The following is a 17,291-nucleotide window of genomic DNA, read 5'->3' on the forward strand; positions in this document are numbered from 1 at the left end:
TTGAGCCAAATGTAGCTTCTATTGCTGTACAGAGATCTACTACTGTTGTAGCAGATGCCTGGGTGGCATTGTTTAATGACCCAAGTGGTTTCAACAGTAGACTTATAAGAAAGAGAATGGCAATAGTTTTCTCTGAATGTAGTAGCAAAAATAGTCCACCAGCCTCTCTACTTAAATCCATCCCATCTTAGTAGATGCTTTCCAAAGCCAGTAATAATGGCTGGAGTAATTTTAAGACAACAGCCAAGGATCACTCATGAGAAAGCCAGAGGGTTTTCCCAGTTTGGACTAATTTGAACTTCAGTTCCAGTGTATATTCTATATTTTCCAAGATATTTCAGTCTTTTTGGACTCTTGCTGAAAAAAAGATAATGAAGACATCAAAAGACATTTAAAAAAAATCTATAAATTTAAAGAGTCTGCAGCTCGTACTAGCACTAGCTGGAGTAGATGGCCTCTGCAGTGTGTATAGGAGAGATTAGGGTTACACTTTTCCCTGAGCAAAGCTTGTACTCCACCAGGTCTTCCAGAGAAGTTTGCAGCTTCATCAAATGCACAAGCAGCCATCTGTTTGGGGTCCAATTGACAAGCATTTAACTCTAAGATGTGGGTTGTCACAGATGCAGCCGATGTGTCTTCTATAACTTGAACATCTAGAAATGCATCTACTGGCCTACCACTGACATCAAGATAACATACACAATGACAATACTTGATGCCCATTTGCATCGGTGCATTCATCAGCCATGTGTGCAAATTTTTTGAATGTGGTGAGAGAGTTCTTCACTTTTTCAACTGGTGAGTCTTTCACTGTTGCACCACATGCTTCTAGCCCAGTGGTTCCCAAATTTTTTCCGCAGCTTGTGCAGGGAAAGCCCCTGGAGGGCCGGGTCAGTTTGTTTACCTGCCGCGTCCGCAGGTTCGGCCGATCGTGGCTACAAGTGGCCGCAGTTCGCTGCTCCAGGCAAATGGGAGCTGCTGGAGCAGTCAGTTGAGTTTCTTGCAGAAAGATAGTGAGCATTTGCTGGTCTTGTTTAGAACCAGTGTTCAACTTCAGATGAACAAGTGACAATGCACTTACCACACACTACAAACTGGAGGCCACTGTTATCTCTTGTTTAAATGGAAAGTATGATGTCATAGCCATGTTTGTTCACATGAACTGTGTTGTGTCTCCAGCATTCTTAACAGCCTCATTAAAACTCACGGGCGTTGTCCTTGGTCAGTGGAGACTCAGAGTTAAGAGGTGCTTTCACATGAGTTCATCTCCCAGGTGGGGGGCAAGAAGGCACCTTGCTCATTCCGCTGCTCACTGTTCGCTCTGGCCACTGTTGTTCATTGTGCCACCGTTCACTCCATCGCTCTGTTGCCAATGGCCCTGTGCCATCACCTTCTGCTGTCATCTGCCACTGTGACCTCTGCGAGTTGGTCTCTTGAGGTTCCACCCAGCTCTCAGTGGGGGAACCTCGCTGCTAGTGCAGACTGGCCGTCTCTTCCACAGAAACACTGTCCCACAGCAGGACTAAGCACTTAGACCTGATTATCAGTGATTTCAGCTGTAGTGGTCACTTAACAAAATAAAAGACTATCTATGGAGCCTAATCAGCTCTGTCTTTAAACAGAGGAGAGGGGCAGGTCTAATAGTACTTGTGACTCAGGCAGACCACCATGCAAAACACCTGTCCCCACCCTCTCTCTTGATGCCCTCAATCAGCACAGGCTAATTACAGTTCTACTGCCCTTTGCTCATACAATAAGAATAACAACATTTAATTACTCCCCCTCACCCCTCTGCATTCAAGTGATTTGTAATCCAACCCCAGCCAAAATCTATCACTTGGACAACCCAGCTCTGTTTGCTGGATGCCTAGGTAGATTAGGTGTGAACGTAAATACAATCTGGTCCTGAAGCCTTCCCCCCCAGCTCATCACTAGCTGTCAGGGACAGCTCATTTAGATTTTGCTTACAGATCATAATTTGAAATTATTAGGTTGGCCAACATCACCGAAATGAATGCACTGACATTGTCATAAAAAACAACAGCTCTATAAGGAAGCTAGTCTATGTTCATACTTTTCAAATCTAGTATACTTTTTCAGATACACATTTTATCATACACTTTAAAAGCATATAAAATGTGTATTAATGTTTCAATTCAAAATTCCAAATCACTAAATTAGCAACACTGCATGTAACTAGTTCATAAAACTTGGAGAAGGGGGGTGTAGGGAAATCCCTGACACTAACCGTGCTGACTGCAGAACTTACCAAGATTCAAGAACTATTTTCAAGCAGCATTAAAACAGTGCTGGCCTTTTGAGTAGAGAAAACATTCGAAAAAATGCAGGTTTTTTCTCATTCCTTCAAGCATTCCAGGATTTCAGATTAAACGCAGCCCATACAAAAGGGAACTGACCTCCTGTGAAAACTGAGAGGGCTGTAGGGATAGCTGTCTCCAGTGCACCCAGCCACGCCTTGGCCAGCAGCCAGTCCTCTAGCACACAGCATTTCATCTATAGCTCTTTTCAGAGGAATGCAGTGTTGATTTGACCTAGTCACCTAATGGCTTGCTGGTAGCTAGCAGCAGGTTGCTCAAGCAAACAGGGAGAACAGGTGCCCAACCCAGTGCTGGCCTTGCACACTTTTAGGGTATTTCTTCACTAGGGTTTATTTAAAGGGTAAACCACAAACATTTGTGGTGTGTCCAGATTACCATGTACAAATATTTTAGATAACTTGAGGGAACTGGCAAACAATTAACTAAACTCTGGGGAGAACTAATAGGTCTAATGAATCAAACTATTCTCATTTCCAACTGTTTCTACAAATATATGTGTATTGCACTAAAAGCTGCTAAAAATATTTTTTCTATCTAAGCACTTGCTACACTTGCCACAGGGATACTGATTGTTCATGGAAAGAAGAGCAGAACACATAATTGTAAATAAGAGTGGTGGTGTCCCTGACACAATTTATAGGCCATGTCTATATGTACAGTGCTGCAGTGGTGAAGCTGTACTGCTGCAGTGCATCTGGTGAAGACGGTCTATGCTGACAGAAGTGAGCTCTCCCCTCGGCATAAAAAACCCACCTCCACAAGTGGCAGAAGCTACGTCGGCAAGAGAAGCTCTCCCGCTGACACAATGCTATGCGCATGAGCGCTTCTGTCCGTGTAACATGTCACGTGGGGGGTGGTTTATTCACACCCCTGAGCGGCATAAATTATGCTGGCATAGGCTATAGCGTGGACATGGCCTAATTAAATTATGGTCCACACACTGGAAAAGTGACAGAAAACTTGTCCTAGGGGTACCCTTATAACCTACATGATTATAGTGCAGCGTTTGATTTATTTGTTTAAAGCCTAAAACAGGGAGCAAAGCAATGGGGACGAGACATGGATTCGTGCTCAGTCTTGTTTCTGCATATGTGTAAAGAACAAGGTGTGCCTTAGTTACAAAGGCCTGGAGACTTCTAGAGGAGAGGTGTGTGGTAGTTACTGGGCATGCCCAGTAGGTGTCTCTGAAACTGGGTAGAGGGTTTCTGTTAAGGTCAAACCGTTTGCAAACATCCGCCATCTGAGGTCAGTGAGGAAAAAGTTATAAATGGAGTTGGAGTTTGGAGACAGCCTTATATACTAATTGGTTGGACATCCCAGGGTTAAGGTGTGCCTGCTATCGGAATAGCATTCCAGAGCCTGTGGTAGTTAGCATCCGCACTCCCAATGTAGCGGAAAACTGAAGAACTGGCTTAATATTGACTCCAGGACAGGAACTGCTGCTGGTTGTGAGGATTTTTGGACTGCCAAGGCAATTTTGAGGAGTTCAGCCCGAACTGTGAAGCTGCTACTGTCCTCTGGTTCTGAGGAGAATAGGTGACAAACACATACACTTCTGAAGACACACTACAGAATGAGAACTTATTTCCATTACAAGAGGGGAGGGCAGTATGCAGATATATGTATACGAAGATGTACTTTGTACTAAGTTTACAACTCTTAAACTGGTGAGAATGCCATACAGTTATTTTTGAATAACATTTAACTGTGCAAATTTCTTTCCCTCCCCTGCCCCCTTCCCCAAAGTCCTGAAAAACCTGAGCTGCAGGCAAAAGGAGATTTAAAGTTATACATAATTTAGTTCCCCAAACCCATTACACTCTTTCTTTCTTTTCATCTCCCTTCTGCCGCAATAGACGGCTGCTGCCCCTCATATCCTCTCTCTGTGCGGCTCCTACCACTCACACATCTTCCTGTTAAAAAACAGTCCATTCGTGCCATTGCCAGGCCCGGCTCTATGGCTGCCAGAGGGCACCAGCTGCCGTTGCCCTCGTCATACGGCCCTGGGGCCCACCTAGGGGGAGACAGAGCCCAGCCTAAAGGCTGCAGCCAGGCTTCTTCACACAGTGTCCACGGCCAGCTCTGCCTCCCCCCATGCCCCTTCCCCCATTCTTAACCCACCCATTCTCTTGTCCTACCACTAATATTCTCTCCCCATGACCCTGGATCCCCCCGCTTCCGGAGGAGAACAATAGCAGCCAGAGCGTCTGGTAAAACGCTCTTCCCCTTATAAAGTAGTTTACATGTCAGCCAATCAGGAAAGCGGATTCTTTTCTCCCTTGTCCCCTATTGGAGCGGCGCAGTCCGCGTTCACTCAGGTCGCGCGAGCTGTCTAGCGCTGCCGCGAGCCTCTGACAGTGTCAGACTAGACAGCTCGCGCGGCCTGAGTGGGCGGGCAGGCGCGCGCCCGCCGAAGTTCTGCAGTTGGTCGCTAGCCCCGTAGAGGCTCGTGCACGTTCCCAACCGCCGCAGTAGCCGGGTCGCTGAGGGGCGGGGCGGCTGCAGCGCGCTCCCCGCCGCCGGCCCGGGAGGAAGGAGCGGCGGGGCGTGCAGGTGACTTTGTCCAGTGGCGGCGGCGATGCTGCTGTTGCTGCTGCCGCCGCCTGTGAGAAGGGAGCAGGCGGCCGCGACTCCCGGCGGCATGAGCAACCACCGAGCCACCCAGCAGCACTAGGACTCCCCCTCCCCCCAGCCCCGGGGTCTGCCACTGCCGGCGGAGGGAGCGGGGCGGATTAACCCCACCCCCCGCTGTGTGAGGGGCAGGAACAACCGGGCCCGCGGCTCGCAGCGCTGAGGCAGCCACCGCCCCCCCCCCCGCGCTGTCTCCGCGACCCCGTTTCCCCTGCGCAGCGGGGAAGGGAGCACCGGACCCCCAGGCCCAGTGAGCCGCTCCCCTCCCTTGCGCGCTGCTGTGTTTGCCGCTCCTACAGCCCCATACCCAGCGCCCTATAGCGCCCACCCGGAGCCCCCGCCCTTCCGATAGCACCCTTGTATACTAGCCCCTCGCTCCAGCGTCCCTCACACACCGAGCCCCCCGCCCCGCCGTTCATCTCCTGCTGTCAGACACTGCCCACATCCCTCCGCTCCGGCCCCGGCCTCTTCCCTGCCGCCGGCAGCTCGCCTGAGGCCCTGTCCCTTGGCTGGCCCCGCTGCCGCGCCGCCGTGCGCTCCATGGGAGTCTGCCGCCTCCCGCTGGGACGTGCCGCCGCCGCCGGCTACTGCTGGGAGTAGGAGGCAGCAGCCCCTGTCCAGGAGGAGGATGTCACTGCTCGGGAGGGTGCTGCGGGTCTCCAATCGCTCCATTCTCGCCTTTATCTTCTTCTTTTCCTTCTCCTCGTCGTGCCTCTACTTCATCTACGTGGCCCCTGGGATAGGTAAGCAGGGAATATCTTCGGGCGGGTGAGGTGGAGGGTTATAAATCTCTTAATTTGCCAGAATCCCCAAGTGTGAAGAATATAATTGGGACAGAGGCCCGTTTCTGTCTGTGAGTCTGTTTTGGGGGAGGCTTTAAATAATAATGGGCTTTGCATAATACAACACTGGGGAGATCTTTCAGAGTAAGAGAGATGCTGCAGAAATGGTATTGGATGGAAGTAAATTTAGGTCTAAAACTAAAGGACATTCCCGTCATGGGATGATGAGAGGGAGAGAGATTGAAGGATAGTTAGGGTGGTACAGTATACTTCTGTTGCACCGTTCATTCAAGGTTTTCAAATGCTTTGTAAACATATGTAAATGCTTTAAACGCATTTACATATGTACATTAAAAGCTGTAATGCTTCAATGTAGACACCCTCTGCAGCGATGGGAGGCATTCTCCCATCACTAGTTAATCCACCTTCCCAAGAGGAAGTAGCTAGGTTTATGGAAGAACTTTTACATCAACCTAGTACTGGCTGCACTGGCGGTTGGTTGGCTTAATTATGTAGCTCAGAGGTGTGAATTTTTCACATCCTTGAATGATGTAGCTGGGTTGACCTAACTTTTTAGTGTCAACCTGTACACAGTGGCCACAACAAGGTAACTGCCTAACCATTGTGGATTTTTTTTTTTGACATCTCAGGAGAGAAAAGTTTTAAGATGGAATTTCAAGGAATGCAATGAAATGGCTTTGCAGATATGGATGGTAGAACCATCCCAAAATAACAGGAAAAAGCCCACAGGTGCTTGTTGGAAAAATGTTTGTTAGTCAATCATAATTGGCATCATTTGACTGACATATCAGTATCATATGAAAGAATCCTTCCCTCCTTACCTCACAGAGTTGAAACAGCCAGCACTATAAAGTATCATCTAATAAGCTAAAAGCCCTCTGGTAGAACACTGAAGACAATAGGAATGCAGACTAGAAAAGCAGCACACTAATCAGCGGTTTTCTTATCAGTTTTACCCGGACTTCCATAGTTACTTAAGATTAGCGTTTCTTGTACTGATACTATTTTTCATTTAAATGGGACTTCAAAAAATGGTACAAACATGTTAAGAGACTGCTCAATGCCAGAAGAGAACAGCCCCTAGCAAAAAAATCAGCCTGGTTCTTGATTTATACCAGTTATCAAGTACAGGGGAGCATATTTACAATTTAAGAGGTGTATTTAATTTAAGTGGCTCAGGCAGGGGACAGGGAGCCAAAATTCTGTGGGTCTATTCCTGGGTCTGCCATCAGTGTGCTATGTGACTAAAGAATCTTCAGGTTTTGTGCCTCAGTTTCCTCATCTACAAAATTGGGATGATGTTTCTTTAGCTCATAAGAGTGTGAAAAATCCACACCCCTGAGAAACATAGTTAAGCCAACCTAATCCCCCGTGTAGACAGTATTAGCTGGATGGAAGAATTCTTCTGTCCACCTACCTGCCGTCTCTCAGGGAGGTGGTTTACCTACGATGACAAAAGAATCCCTCCTGTTGCTGTAGTAAGTGTATACACTGAAGCACTACAGCGGCACACTTGGAGCATTGCAGCTTTGCTTGTGTAGCGTTTTAAGTATAGACATAGTCTTAGGCACGTAACTTTCCCCTTGCATTGTATAGGAAGCCTAGGCATCTAACTTGGGAATGTGGATTCCATTAGGTGGAAAGGTGTCTGAATGTTAGGAGCTGCAATGCTGAACCTGAGTTGTCTTTGTTGGTCTAGCCCTAGGTCACACATCCAATTAGCCTTAAGAAAACATTCAGTCACTACTGACATAGGCTGGTTTTGAATGTGTGGAAAAACTTTATATGGTTCTGTCACTTTGTTTCCCCCTTCTCCCATCTGACCTATTATCATTAGTCCTCTGAGCCAGCCAGCATGCAAAAGCCACAACAATTTTCAGTTCAGTTTCCATCTAAAATATGTTTTTTTTTGGTGTGACTCTTATCCCCAATTCCTGGCTTTAAGATCACATCCATTCTAACAATATTAAAGACACAAGGTTGAATTTCCCATCAGCGAATTGTAAAAAGCAAGGCTATGTATAGTTGTCATTCAATACCCCATCAATGCTGCACTCAAACCAATTCCCCTTCTTCACCAGCTACCTTCCTCTAACCACACCAAGCACATCTCTACCTAAATTGTAGATAACCAATGAGAACTTTTGAAATTCAACTCCAATCGTGTTTATTGGTTATTATCATGTTTGTGAATAAACAGGTTTTTATTAGTGTGTGAAAGTGAGAAATGTCTGATGTCTGCAAAATGTTTTCCTGTAATGTTTAGGAAAACTTGTGTGAAAGGGTGATTTATGTTAGTAATTATTGTACAGTTGGTATATTAAATGTGGAAATGCAGATGGAAATTGTGTAATATCTGTATGTTAGAATAATAAATGCATTAATCACAATGAAGCTTTGCTGTGGTGAACTTCTTCTGGTTCACCAGAATGGAGCTCTTCTCCAGCAAACCACAAGAGATTCATCAGAGGGCAGTTCAACTCTGACTTACCACAGAAAGTTGTTGTAGTGGAGCTCCTTTCTGACATGTTTCCTTCTTTTTGAGACCAGAAAGATATGAGGGGGTTAACAGCAGGAGAGAAGGAGGATTGGATGAAGAGGAAAAGATTGGATTGTTTATGGGTGATGTAATGAGAGGAAAGAATAATGAAGGAAAGTTGTGGAAGAAGAGGGCATTTTTGCCTTCCCATGTTACATAAGAACATAATAAAAACATAAGAATGGCCATACTGGGTCAGACCAAAGGTCCATCTAGCCCAGTATTCTGTCTTCCAACAGTGGCTAATGCCAGGTGCCCCAGAGGGAATGAACAGAACAGGTAATCATCAAGTGATCCATCCCGTTTCCCATTCCCAGCTTCTGGCAAGCAGAGGCCTACGGACACCATCCCTGTCCGTCCTGAGTAATAATCATTGATGGACCTATCCTTCATGAATTTATCTAGATCTTTTTTTAACCCTATTATAATCTTGGCCTTCACAACATCCTCTGGCAAGGAGTTCCACAGGTTCCCTGGGAAGACCTAGCCTTCTCTAGAAGGACTTCAAGTTTGACAGACCTGTTCAAGTCATCAGAATGGAATTCCTCTCTAGCAAACCTTTTATGGTTCACTAGGAGAGGGGGAAGATGCCTCCACCACAAAATTCCTAGTATTTTGAGTCATACAAAGCTGTAACTTCCCCCTTCTTCCTGCTCCTGTTAGTAGTGGTGCTAAAAATTTCCCGTGGAACAGTTTTCCGTTGAAAAATGCAGTTCTGTCAAAAATCAAAGGGTTTGTGGAAATGTGTCAAAAATTTAATCAAAATCAACAAGAGAGAGTTGAAACAATTTGTTTCGACTTTATCGTTTTGATACATTTTGTTTTGTCTTATATTAAAATATTAATATTTATATGTAATGTGTTTGCCTTCTTGAAATGAAGAGTTTAAATAGTCTTAAATTAAAATTTGGAACAAAAACAATCAATGTCAGAATTTCTCATGGAACAGAAATTTTTTTTCCTTCTGACCAGCTCTACTTAGTAATGATAAGATCTAGGACATGGGGGTGATGGAGGGGGGTTAGGAGATGGGAAAGATTTTATCTGAAGATACTTCTGAACCTCCTGTGGTTTGCAAGAGGGGAGTCCTGAACTGAAAAAAAACTGGGAAAACTTCCATATGCGTAAATGCAGGAGTGTGTGGATAAAAGATGAGTTCTGATTTGTAGAGGGCTATGGATAATGTTAGACAGGCACAGAGATTGGTATCAGAGTTGTCCATTGGTCACAAGCTCCCTTCTAGAATCCACTTTTCTGTCCCTAGCGGGCAGACTCCACCGCCTTCCCTCAAATAGTTACAATTCCAAATACAATTTTTTTTCATTAGTTCTTATTGCATACATAAAGGTGGGAAAAATCTTTCTACAGTAGAACCTCAGAGTTAGGAACACTAGAGGTATGAACTGACTGGTCAAACACACACCTCCGTTGGAACCATAAGTATGCAGTCAGGCAGCAGCAGAGGCAAAAGAAAACAAAGCGAATACAGTACAGTACTGTGTTAAACGTAAACTACTTAAAAAAAAAAAAAGCAAAAGTTAAAGAAAAAGATTTGACAAGGTAATCAAACTATTTCTGTGCTTGTTGCATTTACATTAAGATGGTTTAAAGCAGCATTTTTCTTCTGCATAGTAAAGCTTCAAAGCTGTATTAAGTCAATGTTCAGTTGTAAACTTTTGAAAGAACAACCATAACATTTTGTTCAGAGTTACGGACATTTCAGAGTTACGAACAACCTCCATTTCTGAGGTGTTCTACTGTACTTGAAATGTGGCTTATGAGAGTTGGAGCATGGAAGAAGGGCAGCAGGCTGCCAATTGGGGCTGAGGAGCTAGGAAATGAAGTGGATGCCAGGTGAGTGGCAATGCCAGGTGAGTAACAGAAACAAGGGAGAAGAGTTCTGTGTAGCTGGAAAGCTTGTATTTCTCATTAGCAGAAGTTAGTCCAATAAAAGATATTACTTCACCCATTTTGTCTCTCTAGGAACCAAGAAGTCAGCTGGGAGTTAAACTTCTCACCTGTGCTCTGTTGGCATGGTCATGCACCCCACTGCTAATCTCTGTGCCTTCACCACACATACACGCATTATCCATGTCACTGTATATTTTCCCCATTAAGCACGTTTCTGCTCAACATTTAACCCCTTTTTCCAGTTGTTTAGCCCAGCAACTGAGTCCTCAGGCTTGTCTACATGATGTTTTAGTCTGCACCACAGGGGTGTAAATTTTAGTCTGCACTAGCATTTCAAGCACTGACTGGCCTGTGTGGATCCTGAAGTTCCCTCATGCATGTTAACATAGTCCCTTTTCAAACAGTACTATGTTAACATGTACTGGAAACTTTCAGTGTGTTCCAGCAGGGTCCACACAGGCTAGTTAGTGTGCAGTATGCTAGTGTTAAAGCACTGCGTAAAAAAGCCCCTAGTCTGAGGGACTTCTCTGATACATCAAACTGGAACTTTTGATGAAGCACAGGAATTTTTTTAGACGCAGCAGCTGCCTTTGCAAGCTGAGTATCTGACAATTTGGACTTCATCTTCCCATCTCTTCTCTACCTCTCTTCTGGTCTCCTCCAGGACTCCCTTTTTAAATAGGTAATGGGAAGAAGGAAGCAATGAGAGAGGTAGAGTTGAAGTCTGAGCCCTGGTCTACATTGGGGCGGGGACGGGATCGATCTAAGTTATTCAACTTCAGCTATGTGAATAACGTAGCTGAAGTCGACATACTTAGATTGACTTACTGTGGTGTCTTCACCGCGGTGAGTCGACTGCTGCTGCTCCCCTGTCGACTCTGCCTGCGCCTCTCACGGCGCTGGAGTACAGGAGTTGATGGGAGAGCGTTTGGGGGTCGATTTATCGCATCTAGATTAGACGAGATACATTGATCCCCACTGGATCGATTGCTGCCCACCGATCCGGCGGGTAGTGAAGACATACCCTGAGTTGCCAGTTTGGGAACTTGCAGATCCATTTCAGGGGTTTGGAGGTAGCTGACTTATCTGAGCAGCTCAATTGGCTTTTCTTGGTGTAGTTCATTTGGGTTATCCAGAATAAAGGGAATAACTGTTTAATTTTAAAGTCAAAGAGGCCTATTTTAAAGATTTTATCTGTGGAATTTGGGGCAAGGGGAGGTGTGATTGATTAGCTGTAGGAAACCAAAGAAAAGTGAGAAACAGGACAAAGTTTATAAAAAGAAAGCATTTAAAAACATTTACTAACTGCAGAAGAAATATTTTTCTAAAAAGTAAGACACAGTCAATTACTCCTGAAGAGTAATCGTGACAAATTTGGAGACTACATTCAATTGAAGTGTGAAACAAGGATTTTTTATTTTTACTTTGTTCCGATTTAAAGTGCAAGTTTAAGTATGAAATCACTCCTCATGTCTCCATAATTATTGTGGTGTTGAATTTTTTTTTTTACTTGTTTTAAATCTCTGATTATATTTTAGTATATTGCGTGCTTTAGGTAACTCTTCCTTCTGTATGTATTGCATTTAGTAAAAAAATTATGTGGAAAATGGAAAATGAATAATTGTCATTTCCAATTAGTTTTGTATCATACAAGTATCTGTTGAGCCATTTCTCTTATTGGTCTTGGTCTTCTAAAATATTGTTAAGGACACTGTCTGTATTTTGCAAATGGTAGATATCAATAGCTTGTACTTAGTTTCTTTTTTGCCCTTATTGTGAATTTAGCTTTTTAAAAATACTTTAAACCAGGATAATGATTAATTACCATTTGTAGAATTCAAATATTGATTTATTACAACTGTATTGTATTCATAATCCATGTATCATAATGGATTCTTTTTGAAAGAGGTATTTCCATTTAAACATTCAGTGAAGAAGAATAACCAATTGGCTGTTACAAGGGAACCTGTAATATTAAAAATCATGTTTAAAAAAATCTTCATCTGTTTTTGAAAAAAATCTTGGTTTATTAAAACTGAAAGTAATCCAATTTACTTTTCACAATCTGTGCTTATTTACATGCTTCACAAAACAATCATTCTATATTTGACTCTTAGGGTATGTCTACACTACGAAATTAGGTCGAATTTATAGAAGTCGGTTTTTTAGAAATCGGTTTTATATATTCTAGTGTGTGTGTCCCCACAGAAAATGCTCTAAGTGCATTAAGTACATTAACTCGGCGGCATGCTTCCACAGTACCGAGGCTAGAGTCGACTTCCGGAGCGTTGCACCGTGGGTTGCTATCCCACAGTTCCCACAGTCTCTGCTGCCCATTGGAATTCTGGGTTGAGATCCCAATGCCTGATGGGGCTAAAACATTGTCGTGGGTGGTTCTGGGTACATATCATCAGGCCCCCGTTCCCTCCCTCCCCCCGTGAAAGCAAGGGCAGACAATCGTTTCGCGCCCTTTTTCCTGAGTTACCTGTGCAGACGCCATACCACAGCAAGCATGGAGCCCGCTCAGGTAACCGTCACCGTATGTCTCCTGTGTGCTGGCAGACGCGGTACTGCATTGCTGCACAGCAGCAGCAACCCATTGCCTTGTGGCAGCAGATGGTGCAATAGGACTGGTAGCCATCATTGTCATGTCCGAGGTGCTCCTGGTCGCCTGTGTGAGGTTGATCAGGAGTGCCTGGACAGACATGGGCGCAGGGACTAAATTTGGAGTGACTTGATCAAGTCATTCTCTTTAGTCCTGCAGTCAGTCCTATTGAACCATCTTATGGTGAGCAGGCAGGTGATACGGATCGCTAGCAGTCCTATTGCATCATCTTCTGCCGGGCAGGCAAGAGATGAGGATGGCTAGCAGTCCTATTGTACCATCTTCTGCCGAGCAGCCATGAGATGTGGATGGCATGCAGTCCTTCTGCACCATCTGCTGCCAGCCAAAGATGTAAAAGATGGATGGAGTGTATCAAAACAAGAAATAGACCAGATTTGTTTTGTACTCATTTGCAAACCCCCCCCCCCCCCCCACCGTCTAGGGGACTCATTCCTCTAGGTCACACTGCAGTCACTCACAGAGAAGGTGCAGCGAGGTAAATCTAGCCATGTATCAATCAGAGGCCAGACTAACCTCCTTGTTCCAATAAGAACAATAACTTAGGTGCACCATTTCTTATTGGAACCCTCCGTGAAGTCCTGCCTGAAATACTCCTTGATGTAAAGCCACCCCCTTTGTTGATTTTAGCTCCCTGTAAGCCACCCCTGTAAGCCATGTCGTCAGTCGCCCCTCCCTTCATCAGAGCAACGGCAAACAATCATGCATCTGAGTTGAGAGTGCTGTCCAGAGCAGTCACAATGGAGCACTCTGGGATAGCTCCCGGAGGCCAATACCGTCGAATTGTGTCCACAGTACCCCAAATTCGACCCGGCAAGGCCGATTTAAGTGCTAATCCATTTGTCAGGGGTGGAGTAAGGAAATTGATTTTAAGAGCCCTTTAAGTCGAAATAAAGGGCTTCATCGTGTGGACAGGTGCAGGTTTACATCGATTTAACGCTGCTAAATTCGACCTAAAGTCCTAGTGTAGACCAGGGCTTAGTCCTCATCCTCAAAGAAAACATGCACAACACCTTCAAAAGACGAGCCTGGGAGCTTAAGTTCATGACTTTGCTAAACACTAAAAATCATGGACTGAATAGAGACACTGGATTTATGGCTTATTATAACAATCTATAACCTACTAAATTTCCCCCTCCTTACCTTTTTTTCTCCTTTCCCACCTATGACTGGAGAGTGTTAATAGGCCACTTCACCTTGAATGGACTCTTGAAACGTGTGTTAACTACTTATACTGAACAATCTGTTCCACCTTGTATTTAGCTGTGACACTGAGTACATTTCCCAGATCTGAAGAAGAGCTCTGTGTAAGCTCAAAAGCTTGTCTCTCTGACCAGCAGAAGTTGGCCCAATAAAAGATATCTCACCCACCTTGTTTGTCTAATATTTCAAGTGCCTTTTAGGTGGACAATAAATGTCAAGCAAGTAGAATCTAGCTGAACTGACAAAAAAAACCAGCAACAACATATTCTTATACACTTTGGCTGTGTTCTTTATAGATGAAATGGGAGGTGGAAACCAGAGGGGAAAGAAAATTTCTAAATTTCCCCACAATAATGATGCTGTTAATCAATTGTCATGAAAATACATTCACAGGGATACCACCTACAGTAAGGAAATTACTCAAAATTCTTCATAGAAAAAGTAAGGTAGGTAAGAATCATCCAGAATTATTTTCATTTTTGAAATAGTTTGTAAATCTTGATGTCATCTGTGCTAATTAATGGTGATCTGCTTGCTAGAACTGAACATAAGAATGGCCATATTGGGTCAGATTAATTGTCCATCTAGCTTTGACCACTGTCAGAAGACAGCATACTATGCCAGGTGCTTCAGAGAGAATGAATAGAACAGACAATCATCAAGTGATTCATCCCCTCCCAGCTTCTGGCAATCAGAGGCTAGGGACACTCAGAGCCATTGATAGACCTATCCTCCCTGAACTTATCCAGTTCTTTTTTGAACTATGCCATAGTTTTGACCTTCACAGCATCCCTTGCTAATGAGTCCCACAGATTCATTCTGCATTGTGTGAAAAAGTACTTCCTTTTGTTTGTTTTAAACATGCTGCCTATTAATTTCACTGGGCGAGCCCTGGTTCTTGTGTTGTTTACTCCTTCACATAACACTTTCCTATTGTCTTCCACAACAGTCACAATTTTATAGACCTGCATCATATCCCCCTTTAGTCATCTCTTTTCCAAGCTGAAAAGTGACAATCTCTGTAATCTTTCTTCATATGGAAGTTGTTCCATACCCTTAATCATTTTTGTTCCCTTCTCTGTACCTTTTCCAATTCTAATATATATCTTTTGATATGGGTGACCAGAACTACACACAGTATTCAAGGTGTGGCCATACTATGGATTTATATGGTAGCATTATGATACTTTCTGTCTTATTTTGTTAATGTCTTATTATCTATCCCTTTCCTAATGGTTCCTAACATTATTAGCTTTTTTTACTGCTGTTGCACATTGAATAAATGTTTTCAGAGAACTACGAACAATGAATACATAATTTCTTTCTTGAGTGGTGGTAACTAATTTAGACCCCATCATTTTGTATGTATAGTTGGAATTATGTTTTCCAGTGTGCATTACTTTGCATTTATCAACATTGAATGTCATCTGCCATTTCGTTGGCCAGTCACCCAGTTTTGTGAGATCCCTTTGTAATTCTTAGGTCCAAAGCAGACTATGATCTTGAGTAATTTTGTGTCCTCTGCAAATTTTGCCACCTCACTGTTTACCCCTTTTTCCAGATCATTTTTGAATATGTTGAACAGCACTGCTCTCAATACAGTTCCCTAGGGGACATTGCCGTTTACCTCTCTTCATTCTGAAAACTGTCCATTCCTGCACTTTGTTTCCTATCTTTTAACCAGTTCCTGATTTATGAGAGGACCTTCCCTCTTATCCCATGACTGCTTACTCTGCATAAAGAGCCTTTGGTGAGGGACCTTATCAAAAGTCCAAGTATACTATATCTACTGGATCACTCTTGTCCACATTTGTTGACCCCCTCCCCGCCCAAAGAATTCTAATAGATGGTTGAGGAATGGTTTCTCTTTACAAAAGCCATGTTGGCTCTTCCCCAATAAATTGTTTATCTGTGTACTTGGTAATTCTGTTCTTTACTATAGTTTCAACCAATTTGCCTGGTACTGGTTAGGCGTACTGGTCTAGGATCACCTCTGGAGCCTTTTTAAAAAATTTGTGTCACATTGGCTACTCTCCAGTCATCTGGTACAGAAGCTGATTTAAAGGATAGGTTTCATACCACAGTTGGTAGTTCTACAATTTCATGTTTGAGTTCCTTCAGAACTCTTGGGTGGATACCATCTTGTCCTGATGACTTATTACTGTTTAATTTATCAATTCGTTCCAGAACCTTTCCTGTTGACACTTCAATCTTGTGCAGTTCCTCAGATTTGCACCTAAGAAGAATGTCTCGGGTGGAAGTCTCCCTCACGTCTTCTGCAGTGAAGACTAATGCAAAGAATTCATTTAGCTTCTCCCCAATTGCCTTATCTTCCTGGAGTGCTACATTAGAACCTCAATCGTCCAGTGGCCCCACTGAGTGTTTGTCAGGCTTCCTGCTTCTGATTTTTACTTTGCTGTTGTACCAAAATTGTTTTCAAAACTGTATTTGCAGATTTCTTAACTTCTGATAATCTTGTCATTTCTACTTACTAGTTCTCTAGGAGCCTCCACTGGGTTTAGAACCTGCAACATAGCATGTGGAAGTGCCTATAAAGCTTACAAAGAATGCATCCAAATGCAGAAATCCAAGTGTCCATGGCGCACAGCCTGAAAACTTACAGCATCCAGCTTTTCTAAAAATATTCAAAAGCACTACTTCAAATTCAGGAGCAATAAAGAAATCAAATATTTTTATCTGCTTTTCCAAAAAGTCACTGAAGACTTCCACAAGCGAAATTTCTTACTTTCCTACCACTCCAGAATTGGCAAAAATATTCTTTCTTAATTGAGGACCATGTATCAAATCTCAGGTGGATTGATGTAGATTGAGCAGATTTTTAAGTTAGCCATTGATGGAGATGAAAAAGTGTGTCTTTTGAACCTTTAAAAAAGTGTTTGAGTTCTGAAATCAAATCTTGCTTGCTACAGTGACGATAATAGTAGCTCTGAAATGTCTGCACCACGTCAGTGGAGTGCTATGATATATCTTATTTCAGCAGTGTGAATTGTTTCCAGTATGTTTCTTTAAAATTCCAAGAGTCATCATGGTTGCAACGATCTACTTATAAAGACACTTTGAAGTTACTGGGCCACACTGTTGACCAGTTACATAGGCAAACAGCAGTATTGCCAAACCCAAGCATGCAAAAATAAGGAAGGCCCTAAACACTCATGATATTTATTTAAAAATAAATGTTGGGTTCTTTTAATTTGTCTTCTGATTTCTGAGCCTGTAGAGAG

At 43.4% G+C, this 17,291-nt stretch overlaps 1 protein-coding gene across 4 annotated transcripts in view; it reads left to right on the forward strand.

Annotated features, from left to right (window-relative positions):
* Nucleotides 1-4,669: 4,669 nt before the first annotated feature.
* B4GALT6 (beta-1,4-galactosyltransferase 6) overlaps nucleotides 4,670-17,291 on the forward strand; it is a 45,477-nt gene continuing 32,855 nt past the window's right edge. The window contains exon 1 of one of the 4 annotated variants that reach the window (XM_007058794.4): nucleotides 4,670-5,713. In XM_007058794.4, coding sequence (XP_007058856.3) covers nucleotides 5,599-5,713 — 115 coding nt within the window. In that variant the 5' untranslated portion in view covers nucleotides 4,670-5,598. The remainder of the gene's footprint in view (nucleotides 5,714-17,291) is intronic. The other 3 variants (XM_037892708.1, XM_043539694.1, XM_037892707.2) reach the window with 3 other exon arrangements.

Source organism: Chelonia mydas, chromosome 2, assembly GCF_015237465.2.
Source record: "Chelonia mydas isolate rCheMyd1 chromosome 2, rCheMyd1.pri.v2, whole genome shotgun sequence".
In the NCBI taxonomy this organism is placed as follows: domain Eukaryota; kingdom Metazoa; phylum Chordata; order Testudines; family Cheloniidae; genus Chelonia; species Chelonia mydas.